An 18,371-nucleotide genomic window follows, 5' to 3' on the forward strand; every position below is an offset into this window, starting at 1 on the left:
GAACATTTCAGGCGTCAGGCGTTTGATTCAATCGCCAATAGTTTGTATTGGGTTTTTATAAGATAGAAAGTCAGTCTCTTGGCGATTAAATCGAACTTCCAATGCCTAAATGAAAACTCTTAACATTTTGTTATTACCTTTATACAAAACAAAAGACTTCACAAATTCAATTTAGTTTTTGAGCGTAACAGTCTTTAATTCCATGTACAAATCCCCAATTTCTGTTTTTAACACATATCTTTCAGTCTCTTATTAGTTACAGTTAACAAAAAATAATTTTGAACATTTACCAGGAAGAATTCGATTAGAATGATAATAGGAAAATAAAATAGACAAATTCTCGGTATCGCTAGTATCGAATGAACAAAGATCTTTTTCTTGTTATTTTAAATAGTTGCATCTTAAATAGTTATGCAATGAAGTGTGTCATTGACACGCGTAATATCACATTTTCAATGAATTCTTGCATTTTAGATGAACGGACTATTCTAAATTCTAATACTGTATATCTTACATGCCAATACCTTAAGGTTTTTCTTCTCATTAGGTGTTGCATGGTAGCGCCTTGTTTGATTCGGTTGTCCAAATTTAGAATCTCCTGTGTTTTAAATCTAGTCGACTGCAATCAATGGTTAATCACAAACATTAAACAGTTATACTATAAAACGTTCCATTTGCTGTGATTACAATAAGCGGATTGTGTTTTGATTTATGCTTTTAAATTTCTTGGTAGAGATTTGTACGGAAAAAATTAACTTCCAATTACGTTCACATTGACAAAGACCCCATTGCCTTACTGAGTTTAAGGTGTCCCTGATTGTGATAGCTTCATCATAATTGGTGAAAGTAAACTTAATTTGTTTTAAATCAAGTGTATAAAGATGAAACTTGACGATAGTAGTCTTTTCTATACCTTGTTATAGCTACCTTGTTGCTGTGACAAATTTTTTGTGATTTTGTTGTTTTGTTGGGTAATCATAATTTTTAGAATCTGTGAATGATAAGCTTTCCCCTAAGATGTAGCTACTTTGCTACTATTATGTTAAATATTTTTGTTTCGACAATAATTTGTAAAAAAAAACACCCTTATTTGGCGTGCATCAAATGATTATCGTAGATTTTTGACGATTAACTTCATACATTTGGATGTTTTAAAACATTGATACAAGTAACGTTTAACAAGGATGAGTACAATTTCTGAAAATTTTCTTCCTGCGTATGTTTAATTTTTATAAATTTTCATCTATGTTAAGGCTAATAATAACGGAAAGTTGCTTTGTTGACGTACGGCGTTGAAGGTTATGATGTTATATGTAATTTAAACGCCTTAATGATTGAATATAAAAACTGTGCAAGAATTCTATTTTAATCTTTTCATTTCAACGAGTGAGAAAGACGAAGATTTGATAAATTTGTATTTAGGATTGCAGAATTTCCTAAGTTCGATGTATTTACCTTGGATAATACAGAACTTATAGAGTTGCCTTCAACGAATGAAAAGTTACTTCATGGATGACGGTAAGTTATATACAATCAAATTTATGCGAGACCCTCGTAAATTGTGTGTAAGCTATACATGCAAATATATGGATATATTTTCCAACATTTATACACTTTATACATACACTTTATTGATCTTTTTACCTCGATAATTGTCGTCTAGAGATTTTATGTCTTTATGCACCAACTATAGATATATCTTTAAGGTTTTTTCTGAGTCGAATTTTATTGACTAAAATACTGTCACACGTTTGGTGACTTTTCAATTGACAGAACGTTACGAGTCTAAATGTGAAGGAACGGAATATTACCCCGACTATGAAAGTAAGTTATACTATCAAATTTATGTAAAAGGCACTTATAAATTGTATCTTCCATACATAGTGATATACTTTCTAACATTCAACATATACTCCGTGATTATGCTTTTCCTTGTAATCTCGTCATCTCAGGATATTTTACGTCTCCTTGCGCACAATATTTTTAAGCATTTTTAATTCAAAATCCCTTCATGAGATTGTTTGTGTAAGATAATAATAATATCCATAATAACTATAAAAATAGCTTAAGAAGGATTTGTGCAAACTGGACCAATTCCCGAAGCTATAATTCACAAAGTTTAGGTGTTGAACAACACAAAATAAGCCAGTTTTATGTTAATGTCGTTATCAAAATAGAGCTTTTGACAATACAGATGAACCTTCGGCATACAAGTTTCAGGCACCGCCGAGGGTCGATAATTTGGGGGGGGGGCTCATATTCATATATTCATGTTGTAATCCTTAGAAAACAACGGAACCAAATATTAGCCACCCCACCCCCCAATTATCAATCCTCCGCGGTGCCTGTTTATTATATGCTCCTTGTCATTTTGAGCAAAAACGCGACAGAGTGTTGGATATGAATAGATCAAAATATTGTATCATTCTGATTACAAATTGTATTACAATGCGAAATAATATTGGTCAATTTTGGTGAAACTCAGCAGAAATAGATCCGTCCGCCATTTTTTCTGATCCGTTCCGCCGTTCAGTGGTTTTATTTGTTTGAATTTTGTTTCCTGAAATAAATTTTGAGGAGTTTGTAAAGATGCGTTCTGGCGGCCCCCCTATGCCTTCTGGTAGTGGTGTCTCCCCTTAATCATTCGTGGGGTGTTCCCCCCTGGCTGTACCCCAGCCACAACGCCAATGGTTTGGTGTTTCATAGATATACATAGAATTGATACATAGACGTAGAAACAGATTTAAATTTGGGGGTGGGGTTAAAGTCGACGAGTATAGTATATACTCTACCCTTATTTTTTGAAGCTTTAGGGAGTCTAGTACAAACATTGAAAATGGAGAAAGTCATGAAACCTTTATAATTTAGTTGTACTTCATTACAATACACGACGTGCAAGTATTGCTCAAAAATCAATACATTGCACAAACGAACGAATTTAACTAATAACCTAAACGGTTGGTCGTACTAGTTGCAAGCTACGAATTCTAGTTCAATGTCAGACTAAGATGTTTTCACTCTCTGAAGAGTTAAAAATGGACCTTTGTTGTATACATTAAATCGGTACAAAGAAGTTTATGAGCTTTACTACACATACAAGGACGTACGTTTTCATGATGTCGCTTATCGTGCTAATTTATTAACGTTGATGAGCTTGGAACTGTTTTCTACGTTGCATACAACATACGTGTCGCACATAAACCAATCACAACGTTACGACAAGTACTAACGAACATAAAGGACAAAGAACAACCCAACGAACGACAAGGTGCAGTTTACAAAATAAACTGCTCCTACTGCCACGCCTCCTATATCGGGGAAACTGGCAGGAACTTAAACATAAGACTTACTGAACACAAACGAGCTACTAAGAAACAAGACAAAACTAATCACATTGCCGAACATCACCGAATCACAAAGCACAACATTGACTGGGACTCGGCATAATGCATTACTTACAGTACTGACTATAGACAACGGCTAACATTAGAAAGTTGGTATACCAACTTGGAACAAACCCTCCTGAACAGATCACAGCAATTACCGGCACCTTACAAACGACTTATTCACAATACAAACAAACGATCGATATTACACTTCACACTAATTCACAATGGCAATACACAATTGACACCCACACATTACAACTAAAAACATCACACCTAAATCACACATCACAACTAAAAATAAAAATATTTTACTTTACACTAATTCACAATGACAATACACATTTCCAGTACACACAATACAATGACGTAAGAACCAGATAACAAATACGGCTAACCTGACGTTTACTCCTCATTTCATCTGAAGATGACTACCGCTAAGGTTGTCGCAACGTCAGTCAACAACAACAAAAACAGTCCTTCTCAGTACTATACCAACCTGGACGATCGACATTTACAAACATGTAACGATACTCCCGGGTTCAAACCATTTACTTTATTACGATCACATTTAATGTTCAACTTCAATGTCTATGGTCTACGATCTATCTTACAATGGTTAAACTACTTCTATTTATACAAGATATTACGTATGGTATCTTTGTTTCTTTTCTAAATGTGGTTAATTTGCAATAACAGAAACTATTAGGAACTATAAAAAATATTGTGATTCTTGCACATAAATATCTCTTAAAATAATCATTTAGTTAGTTATACTTGACTTAATTATTTACTAATTACAGGAAGAATATGAGAGCATATCTTAACACATATGTCACGGAGAAATTTTAAATAAATTAGGCGCAAAGGAATTGAAGTTTGTTGTCAATTATCACTACTTAAAAGAAGACAATGGAACAGAATATGTCTATTTGGTTGAATGTGACAGACCTTAGTGAAGAATCGCTGGAGGATTTTGTGCAATCAGAATCAAATAGTTAGGCTTATCTTCAAAAATCTCTTCCCGAAATTCTCAGACACATTTTAAAAGATTATCTGATCCTCATAGTGGCGAAAATCCTATTATCCATCGCGATCTAAAGCCTTCTAATGTACTCCAAGATGCACAAGGAAAATTTCTGATAGCTGACTTTGGTATTAGTCGAATATTGAAAGATGGAAGTAAGACAAGAGTAAGTAATGCTAAAAGGGAACTCCGTATTGGATTGCTCCTGAATCATTTTGTACAGATAAAAATCCGATTGGCAAAGGACGTTACAAAACAGAGTTGGAAGTAATGGTAGTTGTTTGCAATTTTAGTTTAAAAACTTTTTTTTTGAATTCCTTTTATCATATTACGTTGTGATTTATTTTAGACTGCAGGAATGGTAGCTTTTTATGTTGCCACAAAAGGAGACCAACCTTTTAAAACTGAAGAGAATATATTGAAAAGAAACTCTGTTGGCTTGGAGAAAATAGATAATGTCGATCTAAAAGATCTACTTTCGTGGATGCTACAGCTAAAACGGGAAGACAGACCATCGGCCAACGAAGCGTTAAAACACCCTTATCTACAAACCGATGAGGTGAATTTTGATTTGCTATGTGATGTTGGGAATGAACCAGAAATCAAGACATCATCTCGACATTCTCTTACCTCAGATGTTTGTGAGCAGTTGAATCTTTCAATAGATTGATGGACCGTATCGATCATGAAGTCTTTAAACATTTCAATAAAGTATCCGACTCTAAATGGTTAGGTTGCCTAAGATTTTTACGAAACGTTCGCCAGCATTGGTATGATAACCCTCGTCCACAACTGTCATGGAAATTATCAAGAGTATTTTCTTCAACTTTTTAAGGAACTGCCTTATCTAGTTCACAGAACCATAAGATTGAGTGACTGGAAGACAAGACCTGTTCTAAAGAAACATTTTGCAAGTAAGACACAGAAATGAGTTTTCCTTTTTGATAACCAAGCTATAAATTAGGGGTCCATGACACTATATTTGTTCTTTTCACTCTAGTTCTCCTCTTCATTTATTGTACTTAATGCATGTATGTTTTGAATTCTGTATATTGCCGTTGCAAACATTTTTTAGACAGTGAACATCCTGTAAAACTTGAAGAAGGCAAGGGAAAGAAAAGCGATGGCGTTATTGATTACGCTGATCTTAACGGTAAATAGCTATGTAACAACAAACTAATGCTGTGTACGTGTCACTTTTCTTAAATATTCTACCAAAAACCGTAATCTCTCCACTTGTATCTGGTGCATCATTTTCTAACTTTGTGCAACTGAAAATAACGGTTCAAGCATGTGTGATAGTACTAGCAATAGTCGAAAATCTTTAGACGAGATCAACAATTTGTCAGATATCCAAAGAAAGTGAAGAGTATCTACGAATCATGGTGATTCAGAGACTTTGGCATATTTTTATCGTATGGTAAAAAGAAACTTATAGCTTATTATGTTGTCAAACTTGTAAAGAACACATATGCAATAATAAATATTGCGTATCCTTTGCTTTAAGGCAACAAATGCTTTCAAATCGTATACATTAATGCTGAAATTTTGATTTTAGGCTTGAGTAAAACTAAATAATGTGCATTAAATGTAGAAAGTATTAAAGGGAAAACATACTATAGTAAAAAGTAAAATTACTGCGTACCATTCGAAGGCATAACCAAATACCTATAGTTAACATAATTTTTTGAAAATCCTCTTTCGATATGGTAAAAATACGCTCAGATTTTTTCTAGTAAGACCATCTTACACAGTAGTCACGACGAAGTCAGTATGATCAATTTTACAAAATATATGACACTGTCGTAAACAAACAACCAGTTCCCAAAAATTGAATTGACGAACAGGATGATAGTCAAAGATAGCCTGATTTTAACCTGCTAAATTGTTGTGAAACTCTTCCAGCTTCATTGGAGACAATCCAGAAATGATAGTTTCTTGTGTATACTAAAAATTATACTTTGTTATACGCATCCAACTCAAATCGTAGGCATAATTATCGATCTTTTACCATTCCTAGATTTCACTCAAATATTTACCATTTTTTTCAGTTCATACAGGAAAGACTCGTCAACATAATTATCTGGGTAATTTTGTTCTTCGTACAAGATTTTTCTCCATGGCTTTTTCACCATTATAAGAAAATGTTTCTTAAAAAATAACAGAGTGTGACTTTGCTTGACAGACAGTCAAGTCATCCCACCTGAGATAGCAAAGGTTATAAGGGTGAAATTAATTACTTTGTATGAAGCATGTATATGTAAAAATGCACATTAGCTCAACCAACATAACAGCATAGTTAAATTTCAAAATTCTCATACAAAACCAATGATTTTTCAACAAAAACTAGGCCATTTCGAAAACCCACCAACCAATGACCAGTTCATTGTATCCCATCTGTCAGAATCATTGGTCAGAATGGATTGCAAATCGGCAATACTAGGGCAATACCAAGCAATACTATCCATTTAACATCATGTACACTAACTTTAGTCTTAAAAATATTACTGATAAATAGTCATTATGTCATCACAGTCAATTTGTATTCCTAAAGTACAAATGTACAAGAACAAAAAATTATAAAAATACAGTGTTGGCTAAGAACTTTCTCTATAATTCAGCAACGCAATATACACATTTACTTCTTTACCGACCAAACTATCAATAGCTTGTTCATTTTGATGTTAAAAAGAAGACAAATAATGTTATTTCTTCTTCATCGAGCTGCTTCATTAGGATGAAAATTTGCTGAAAAACAGGGGAGAGCAGGACACTGGACGAGTTTGGGGAAGCGGCCCAGCGGGGGAAAAACCTTCACACGTCATTACCACTGTCATTGCGATGAATGGGAAGTGGGAATTGTAACTTTGCCAAGGAATGTTTAGGTGTAGAAAAGCTCAAGAATAGTTTACAACGAAATTGAAGTGCCTGTATTTCCGATATTCGGTGATAATGGCGATGTCTGAAGCGCATCGCGAATTTTTAAGAAAAAACAGGGAATATATCAAAAGAAATCTTGAGGTTGATGCTGTTTGGCCACAAATGACGGACGTTCTGGATCGTAACTGCGAAGACAAAATTCGAGCAGAATCCACCCCTGAAGCTCGTACTTTGGAACTTCTTAATTTGCTGCATCGGCGAGGAGATGAAGCATTTATATCCTTTATTAGAGCGACACTTAAAGTTCAAAGATGGGTTGGGGAATACTTGGCTGACTTAGCCGGACTTAATGTGAACCATATACTTCCTAGTGCTACGCAAAGTACGACATTTTTTATTTCTTATACTTTTATATATTACGTACTGTGAGCTTGTTTGCCTGTCTATTATTTATTCATTCTGAAGATTTAAAATTCTCTAGAAGATAAGAATGCAAATATCGACTTCACTTGCAGAAGTTTTAATGAAAAACCATCTTCTTATATATAAACAGAAACATCAGAAAGTTTTAAACCATTTATTTTACCACTGTCTTACTTAGGAGAAACTGAAGAGCCTGGAATGAAAGAGGTCCATCGTCAAATTCTTGTGAGCCATTTGTCCACATTTAAGCAATCACTTAATGTCGCTCAAATGGTTGAAAGTTTATCCAACAATGTGGCGATCACAAGCAGAAATCCTGGTGTCAACATCAGAGCTGTGTTGCAAGAACTATCTTTGGACAAAAAAGTGGAAAAGCTTATATGTGATGTGCTTCCGTTTAGGGCCTGATGCATTCCAATGTTTTTTCAAAACCTTAGATATAAATCAGCCGCAACTTGCCCATGATTTGAGGCAGTCAATAAAAGGTATGTAAAAAATGTAATAATTATTCCTCCTTGTTATTACATATAAATATTTATCCCTTTACATATCCTGTAAGTCAAATTCATCTCACTGATTTGTTAGCTACTCATTCTGGCGAACTAATTGATGAGAGACAATTCTATCAGGAGTCAACAAATGCTCATCTGACTGGGCAGACAACAGCCCAGTTTAATCTTGAAACAACCTGTTCAGATCTACCTGACCATGTTCAAAGAAAGTTAGAAGAACGCTTAAACAAAGGCAATGAGTTATTAGAGAATGACTGGAGAAGGTGATTTTCAAATGAATTAAAGTTTTTAAACTCAGTTGATGTTTTATCTTTAGGTAACTAAATGTTTTTAGTAAAGTTTTATTCCTTAACTGAGCACAAATTGACTTTTTTCAAGCCTGTACAAAGCAGTGAATTTGCCACAAGGTAAAGAAAACATCATTGCTGAGAAATTCTCTGGTAACCCCACACGATATGTGTTGGACACTTGGTTTGATAGAGACGGACAACATGCCAATGTAAGAGCACTGCTCCTAGCATTGAAAGAGTGTAAGCAAGGAGGTTTAGCTCATGAGATAGAAAGGATTTGGATGTTAAGCTGCCTGATCAAGTTCCGCAAGACACCGTTGATGGAATCATGCAGTTAAATGAAAACGAGAAAAGAACTGGTAAGTGAAGTTGGAATGAGTGGTTGTCTAATTTTTCAAAGCAAAGCACGATCTTGTCAGATTGAGCAGTTGCATCAAAGTATAGTTTTGTACATACAACCAGACCACAAGTTTTGTTTATGCTATGTAAATCTCAGATCATTATTGTTCTTTTCCCATCTGTTTTTTCACAGTAAGTAAACACATTAAAATTTACATAGCAGGACTAAATTTGTGGGATAGCAACGCCACTCCTCACCTGCAAGGATTAGTTTTCGAATAATGACTCCAAGTTCTTGAGGCTTGGTCTGACATGTTTTACTTTCATGTCCAAAAGTAAGGTTGGAGATAAACTTTAGAGTTTGCTTTACATGATTGCTATATATTTAGGTCAATGTATTATTGTGTAAGGTGTAAATGCAGTAACATAGCCAGCTCGACTTTTTACTCCCGCTTGTATCCAAATGTTTTTGTGTTTACTAGCTGTGAGAACAATAGATTTATAAAAAGATGAATAATGGTTATCCATGAGAATTTACATAACCATAGGAAATATGCAGTCTGGCTACGTTAAGGTGTAAATGTTAAATAAATATTTCAACTTGGTTTAATTAAGATATCCTAATTTAGTCTCCATCTTAGTAAAGCTCTGAGGCTCGTGAAGGAGATACGGGGAGAATTAAAAGTTCAGTTGATAAAATGTTCTCTCGCCCTACGGGCTCGGTCTTTACAAAAAGACATCGGTCCGATATTTCTCCGTAAAGACCTCAAGCTCGGTTATTAAGGGCTTAATAACGCGCATGATTGGTAGATGATTTTGTCATTATTGTATGACAACCAATCATGTTGCAAATTTAGCGTCGCGCGCGGAAAATTCCGCCTGGTTAAAAAAAGGCTTTAGATTTATTTGTGATAGAACGGTTGTGGTTGACGATTGTGCTTTTAATATTGGGCGGTTTGTGCTGTTAAGATTTTGTAAAGATTTAAAGAGGGTGGTTAAATACTTTTCTATCATGCAAAGAAATTGTTTGCAACGTTGGTTGTTACATTCTTAGTATAAGGTTAAGTTAAACCACTGATTCAATTTAAATTTGAATATTCAGTGAAATCATCTACATGATGATTAGTACATAAGTTCACTGATTAACAGAGCCATAGTTTTATTATTTTAATTTAACTGAAAATCGTCAATATAGGCGTGAAACACTGGGTAGTAAATCATATCAAGTATTGTTTGAATATATAATTCAAAGTTATATATGTATAAATATGTATAACTTTGAATTACATTTAAACAATATACTTGATACAAAAAACAGACGTACGTATGTCTCATGTTTTTTTTATAGTAGACGATGAAAGAAGTTTGGGTGAACTTCCAAAAATAAGTAGATAAGTCTTTTCAATATATGTTTACATGATGCTGATTTTTGATGATTCACGTAAACTACGAAATCTCATTTATCTTTTTTTGTTTTCCGTAATGATGTATTTAATGAAGTACACCAATCTTCAATTTAAAGAAAGCGTTGCATACATGTGTAGAAATACTGCATGTGTAGTCGGTTTCTTGTTGCGCATGTAATCCATTGCTCGTCAGTGGATACTATTTTCTAAATAACATTTTGATAGGACTATACATTGCCGACAGTTCTCTTAGACTGCAATTGACGTACCTATGTTGAATCTGTCGAATCTTTAAATGTACATCGCACAAAGCAAATGTCATTGTATTCATGACCTGTATAGCCTGACTTCCATCGTTTGTTTAAATTCATTGTCATTAAGAATCGTTTAAACAATAGTCATATTGATTTTCATTGAAGTAGATTTGAGTGTAGATGTGTACGTTTATATTGGATGTCTGCAAAATGTTTTTTGATTCTGTAACTAGGTCTAATTTATTTATTTCATATTTTACTTAATTTTCATCAATTTAACACAATTATTGCAATCGTGACCTTCAAACACTGTTTTACGTTATTTGTTTTTAATATGGTTATGTACTTATACGTTGCTTGAAAGTGATGCATGAAGCATGAAAACGTTGCAAAACAAAAAGCATACAAATATTAATATTCATAAATGCGCAAAAAGCACTTCCTATCAAGGCATTTAGCTAACATCTCGGACGTTTCGTACTTTCGGTTTGACTTCATGATGTTAATTGTTTCTTCTAAACATACATAATACAATTTACTTCATGCTAATCTTGACGGTATACGCATTTTACTACAGACACCATGAGATATTACATGGTTTGTCTCGTTCCTTGAGCCATGCGTATTTAAATAGCTCAGTTCCGTTTCTATACGATTGCTGGGACGATGAGTATGGTTGGTGTAACGCTCGAAACATCCGGCCGTCATACCAATGTACAGTGTTGATTCGTTACAATCTGTTATTGTTTGGCCTTGTAAACAAGTGATTAAATCATTTTCTTTCAAGAGGGCACTTTTATTTTATTCGACAATTGCAATTTTTTTTGATGAATGTAATTTAAGGCTATTTTCAACAAGGTGGAATTTTCCGCGTGTAATAAATAATTATTGGATGAGGCTGAGCAATATCAAGAATTATTCAGACCGAGTTCAATGTTATCTTCCGAAGCGTAGCTGAGTATAGTTGAGGGATGTTGGTTTATATTGATACAAATTTTTCTAACTGTATGTTTTAGCTATTCAAAAAACTGAGAAAATTGAACTTTTGCATTAAAAGAATAAAGTTAAAGGTTACATGATGCTACCATTTGATTTTATACATTTATCTTTATAAAAAATGTATTGATGTTTTTACTATAAACAAAGTTCAAGGCCAGTAGAGTAGTCAATTGTATTTTGTTTTACTCATGTACTTTTGTGTGTCATTTGTGTGTTGTATATTGTTTTGTGTGAATTCCATTAACTACATGTTGCTAAATAAAGTTGAAGAAACATAAGAGTATAAATTATGGGACCATCATTTTTTATTTTGTCTGATACATTTTGTTTTTTCATTGATGAAAAAGTTACAAAAAATGTGAATTAAAAATGTAGTTTTCACATGTTATCTACATGAGAATTAGCAGATTTTTCAAAAAAGATTTAAAGAAATCTTTGAGACAAGCTTTCAAAAGAAAACGAGGACTATCATTTTTAAACTAGAATACCTGCGTCGCTCGTCCAGATTATCTTTAGGAAAGAGGACGACGAAAATATCACCAAGATTGCATTATGTCTAATATCATTTGCAAACGTCTCAAATCCTTTTGGATATTTCTTTTTCTGATCATCAATTAAAACATCTAAAATTTGCATTACCGATCCGATTATCATTTGTTATTGGTGACTAAATTACTTTGATTTTAGGCTTGAATAGAACTCAAAATAATGTGCATTAAATGTAGAAAGTATTAAAGGAAAACATACTATAGTAAAAAGTAAAAGTACTGCGTACCATTCGAGGGCATAACCAAATACCTATAATTAACATAATTTTTTGAACATCTTTTTTTGATTCAGTAAAATTACGCTCAGATTCTTCCTAGTAAGACCATCTTACAAAGCAGTCACAACGAAATCAGTATGATCAAGTTTGTTTACAAAATATATGACACTTTGTCGGAAACAAACAGCCATTTACAGCTCCCAAAAATCTGTTAAAAAGTTAAATAGCTAGAAGGAAACTTTCTTTTTGTGTGGAGTTTAACAAATAAAAGCTTACATTTGTTGCAATACTTTTTAGTAATATTATCATACTTAAATGCTTCATATTTACATTGCTTCAGCTTCTGAAGAAAAGGAATCGTTGCTATATCTACTAAATGATAATGACAGTGATGCCGATATTGGTATAACGTCTACATCAGGACCTAGTAAGTAATGGAATTTTATATGCAAATATTTACACAAACGTAATCTTTATTGCCTTTTGAAATATTAAGTAGAAACAAGAATGCAATGTAACCATTGAGATTCGTTTATATCTTCCTTATTCACATATATTTTTGTTAACGGTCAAAAATGTGAGATGTAATAAAGAGTGAAATAACTCAGCAAGTATTCCTTTTATCTTGCTCTGATGTATTAACCGTGTTAGCAAACATTTGCCCAAACATTTCCATGGTTTTCAACGCTAAACACAAACAATAATTTATAACCCAATATATTAATTTTAAAAGGTATCGTTATATGTAGCCAACTAAAATCTTTTAATTCAAAAACAGTACAAATGTTGTGGATCAAAATCATGTAAAAATTTTTAACTTTGTAAACATAGAAATTTGATCAATATGTATAGAAAGTGAAAACTGGCTATAATGCTAAAAGTAAATTGTGAAAACCATCATGATCAACTTGTCAGTTACATGTATACGTTACACGTACACAAATTAACTTAAATAGAATATTGTTGAAATTATCCTTTTAAAACATTTTATTTGATTATTGATAGCCAATAAAAGCCAATAATTCTGGTCAAAAACACAAGCTTTTCAGAAGGTAACCTTAAAAACATTAGGTTCTTTAATTCTCCGAACTCTTTTCACCTCGACAGGTGCTTTCATCTTTGATTTTTCAGTCTCAATGTTTTCGCATTTAAAGTGAAACGTTCCTGACGTCCCTCAACGTCCTTTGAACTAAATATCCCTCATCCGTGTGTTTAGGAGCAGGGAAATACGCTGTTAATACAAATAAACTCAAGACAAGGCAAACATGTTATTATGTCATTATTCAGTAGCTAAATAAAAAAGTCAGTTCACCTTAACGGGCAAAGCGGTGTAGGTATTTCAAATCTTGTCTAATAGGCACATTTTTTGATGTGCGTATAATTAGAAAATTAAATTGCTTCTTGATACATTCATTTATTCCTTTCTAAATAGTCTACTTTACTTTTTAATTGAAGAATTGCTTTCTCAACCATGGAAATGTTATGATAAATCAATAATGCATCAGCCAAAGTTCAGAATGATGGAGAAATATGGGAAGGAAAATCCAGGAAAAGTCAAACTTGTAAATGGTGTAAAGGTTATTTGTTCTGAAGAGTTTTTGCTTGGTAAAGGAAGTGATGGAACTCGTGTTTACCTTGGACTCGGAAAAGATGGTTACGGAAAAGCAGTAAAACGATTGCTTCGAGATAACTGCGCGGAGATAGCCAAACGAGAAAAAGAAATTTTGAATGAGTTGAATGCAAAGCGTTCAAATTATGTTGTGAATTATTGGTATCTTGAAGAAGAACCAGGCACAGATTATTTGTACATGATATTAGATTTGTGTGAAGAATCGTTAGAGAGTTATGTGAAATCTTCTTCTTTGCAAGATCTTCAAAAAGTCGTTCCTAAAGTTCTTATTCAGATCTTAAATGGTCTAGTTCACCTTCATAGCGGTGAGCGTCCTATTCTTCATCGGGATTTAAGACCCTCGAACGTTCTTCGAGATGTACAAGGAAATTTTTTAATCGCTGACTTTGGTATAAGTCATATGTTATCTGACGAATCTTCGACATATTGGAGCATACAAAGAGGAGCTAAATATTGGATAGCTCCAGAGTCATATGACGCATCAGATGATACAATCAATAAAGTTCGTTACAAAAAAGAGTCTGACATTATGGTAAGTTCTTGAAGTAGAAATAGAGGCCAACCACAGGTCAATGTTGTTTTTGCATTTGAATGTTGTATTTGGTAGGGATATCATTATCACTGCCACTGATATCATTATCACTTTTAAGTATAATTTTTCTTTACCTTCATTGTACAGTCATATAGTGGCAAAATACAAATTTTTCTGTATAAAATATAAAAATATGTATATGTATGATAATGAATTTATTGTTGTTATTGCCTTATTGGTTTTACGATTGTATGTCTCTCATTTAGATTGCTCTAAAAAATTTGTGGCTACGATTCTTAATTGGAGAACATTATTCTGATTTTTTTCGAACTGAACTTGTATTTTTGCAAGTAACAAATAAATTAACTCCATTTTTTATTGAAAATAGAATGCCGGAATGGTGGCTTATTATGTTGCAACAAAGGGGAAACATCCTTTTGGAATTGAACGGCATAGACTGGACAGCATTTTGAAAGGAAACCCAGTTGGCTTGGACGAAATCAAGGATACCACGCTCAAAGACCTTTTATCCTGGATGCTACAGCTAAAACCGGAAGACAGACCATTGGCCAAAGAAGCGTTAAAACACCCTTATCTACAAACCGATAAGGAGAATTTCGATTTTTTGTGTGATGTTGGGAATGAACCAGAAATAAAGACATCATCTCCACATTCTCTTCCCTCAAATCTTCGTGAGCAGTTGAATCTTTCAATAAATTGGATGGAGCGTATCGATCCTGAATTCTTTAATCATTTCAATAAAGTATCCGACTCTACATGGTTAGGTTGCCTAAGATTTTTACGAAACGTTCGCCAGCATTGGCACGATAAACCTCGTCCACAACTGTCATCATGTGTTAAAGATGGAAACTATCAAGAGTATTTTCTTCGACTTTTTGAGGAACTGCCTTATCTAGTTCACAGAGCCAAAAGATTGAGTGATTGGAAGGCAAGACCTGATCTAGAGAAACATTTTCCAAGTAAGACACAGAAATGAGTTTTCATTTTTGATGGCCAAGCTATAAATTAGGGGTCCATGACACTATATTTGTTATTTTTACTCTCGTTCTCTTCTTCATTCACTGTACTTAATGCATGTATGTTTTGAATTCTGTATATTGCTGTTGCAAACATTTGTTAGACAGTGAACATCCTGTAAAACTTGAAGAAGGCAAGGGAAAGAAAAGCGAAGCTGTTATTGATTACCCTGATCTTAACGGTAGCTATGTAACAACAAACTAATTCTGTGTACGTGTCACTTTTCTTAAATATTCTACCAAAAACCGTAATCTCTTCACTTGTATCTGGTGCATCATTTTCTAATTTTGTGCAACTGAAAATAACGGTTCAAGCATGTGTGATAGTACTAGCAATAGTCGAAAATCTTTAGACGAGATCAACAATTTGTCAGATATCCAAAGATAGTGAAGAGTACCTACGAATCATGGTGATTCAGAGACTTTGGCATATTTTTATCGTATGGTAAAAAGAAACTTATAGCTTATTATGTTGTCAAACTTGTAAAGAACACATATGCAATAGTAAATGTTGCGTATCCTTTGCTTTAAGTCAGCAAATGCCTTCACGTCGTATGCATTAATGCTGAATTTGCAAAAAATGCTTGCTTAGAAAAAGAAGAGAGTTTTCGATTAGAGTTATTAATCCTTTTAGCAGCTCATTTCACTTTTTTTATTTTCTTCGCATTATTTATCCTAAGTGTAAATGGTCAGATCAAATGACGAATGGAAAAACAAGAACATTATCGTTTTCAATTTAAAGCTAAAATGTGCCACATCAATGAAGTCTTTTTATTGTCTGCAAAAGAGGTTTATGGGAAAGCAATTGGCAAGAAGGAAATCAATGATACCACAATTCAAGATCCTCTTTTATGTATGTTTTAATTTGAGGCTCTTAAGCAAGTTAAATTAAATAACCAAGCTGGATATTACATGGCCAGATTGCTATGAATTTTCATTGGATTTTACAATGTTATATAATTAACGATTGATACATATAAAAAGGGTAACTTATTGAATTGGGGAAATTGGTAATATTTGAATAAAATGACACTTTTATGTAAGGTTGTGATCATTTCCTAGTATTTCTTTTGTTGCAGCTTTGAAATTGTTAAAAGAAAATCTGTGTTCGGTGATGTTAATGATGACGAAGTCAAAGTTGTTGAATTTTTGTCTATTCAGGCTTAGTTTTGTTGCATTTTCCTTGAGACAAAAGATGGTATGTTTTAAGCCACAAGCTTGCATTTATGACTTTCAGTCTTTTAAATACTTAGCCAGATCTGTCTCTTTCAGTCATTTGTTCTTTGTTAGGTCAAGATCTACATTCTCAGTTTATTTCCATTGATTCTATTATTGTAGTGTGTATCGTTGGTGTGTATGGAACTTCAGTATGAATACTGCCGAGGGACTCTAGCTTATTAATTGCCTCCATGCATGTTTCGTTATTTTAATTGAATTCTTGTTTATTTTACCTTTAAATATTACAACATTGTATTAGTGCCAACTCTAGAAATTTCTGAATTGAAGATTAAATTCCTAAGAACGCGAGACGGGGTCGGCGGCCATATTTTTTAGCCACTAATCATTCGTAAATCCTATGAATATTTATCCATGAAGTAAGTTGTCGTATAGTCAGTGGTATAGTTAATTAAGTTAGTACTCTGTGCATTCTCTGTGACGATGGTGTTGGTATCAGAGTTATAAATAGACGCGTAAGTAACAAACAAACAAACAAACAACATTTATATACCGGCCAGTATTAATCCCCGCCAGGGGGGTTGACCGGTCCATGAATTTTTCCACGCCACACATCTCTATCCCTCGCCATATCTCTCGTTATACCCATCGCCTTCATATCACTGTTCACAGCATCCATCCATCTCTTTCTCGGTCTACCTCGTTTGCGGACTCCATCAACATTCATATGCAACGTTCTACGAATTTCAGCACTTTCTTCCCTCCTTTCCACATGCCCAAACCATCTCAAACGCTGGCGTCTTCACCAACACCAACTCTTTCTCTAATCTCTTCACTTCGAATCCTATCCATCAACTCAACACCAACTCTTTCTCTAATCTCTTCACTTCGAATCCTATCCATCAACGTTACACCACACATCATCCTAAGCATTCTCCTTTCCGTCGACGCCAATCTTCTCAGGTCCTCTGCTTTCGGCGCCCAACACTCTGCTCCATATCCCAAAACACTTCTAACACATGCCTATACAATTCTCCTTCTGCTTCAACGAGTCGACTTCCGCACAACATTCCTGACAACTCTAAAACTCCACCACGCTGCTTGAACTCTGTTCCTCACCGCTTGCTCGCACCCTCCACCATCATTTAACACATCGCCCAGATATTTAAACTCCGATACACCTTCCAAACTCACGTCACCCAGTTCAAACCGTTCAATCGCGACTCGCCCACCACTTCGACACGTCCCCACTCAAAATCAGTTACTCTTGTCAATGCACCACGGACACCTGAACATCTTCCATGAACCCACTTACCGCATTTCCCCACATTATCAATTCACTCAACTCTTTCCCACACACACCACATGGCCATTTATCACTGTCCTTCACCTCCACCTGCCTCGAGCATCTCATGCCCTTCGTCTTTGCCTCATTCACTTTCAGTCCCTTGACTTCTATTGCCGTTTTCCATTCTCGGTACCATTCCAGAACTTTCTGCTTCGACTCCGCCACCAAGACAATGTCATCTGCATACAACAAACACCAGCATCCTTCTTTTCTTCTCACTTCCTCTGTCAGTACATCCATCACACAAGCAAACAGTAACGGCGACAAGACTGAACCTTGATGAACACCAACTTTTACCTCAAAAACACCAGATCTAGCACCTTCCTCCGTAACCACCGCCTCTACACCTTCATAAGTCTCCATAAC

General features: G+C 34.3%; 1 protein-coding gene across 1 annotated transcript; it reads left to right on the plus strand.

Moving 5' to 3' along the window:
- The first annotated feature begins 8,797 nt into the window (after nt 1-8,797).
- LOC124439076 (serine/threonine-protein kinase/endoribonuclease IRE2-like) lies at nt 8,798-16,519 on the plus strand. Its single transcript, XM_046989294.1, has 6 exons — nt 8,798-8,877; nt 12,623-12,709; nt 13,738-14,444; nt 14,833-15,424; nt 15,586-15,663; nt 16,162-16,519. Exons 1-6 carry the CDS (start codon nt 8,847-8,849, stop codon nt 16,164-16,166), a joined length of 1,500 nt encoding a protein of 499 aa, XP_046845250.1. The 5' UTR covers nt 8,798-8,846; the 3' UTR covers nt 16,167-16,519.
- Nucleotides 16,520-18,371: the final 1,852 nt, after the last annotated feature.

The sequence above is a fragment of the Xenia sp. Carnegie-2017 genome, unplaced genomic scaffold (genome assembly GCF_021976095.1).
Source record: "Xenia sp. Carnegie-2017 unplaced genomic scaffold, XeniaSp_v1 HiC_scaffold_19, whole genome shotgun sequence".
Lineage (NCBI taxonomy): Eukaryota > Metazoa > Cnidaria > Anthozoa > Malacalcyonacea > Xeniidae > Xenia > Xenia sp. Carnegie-2017.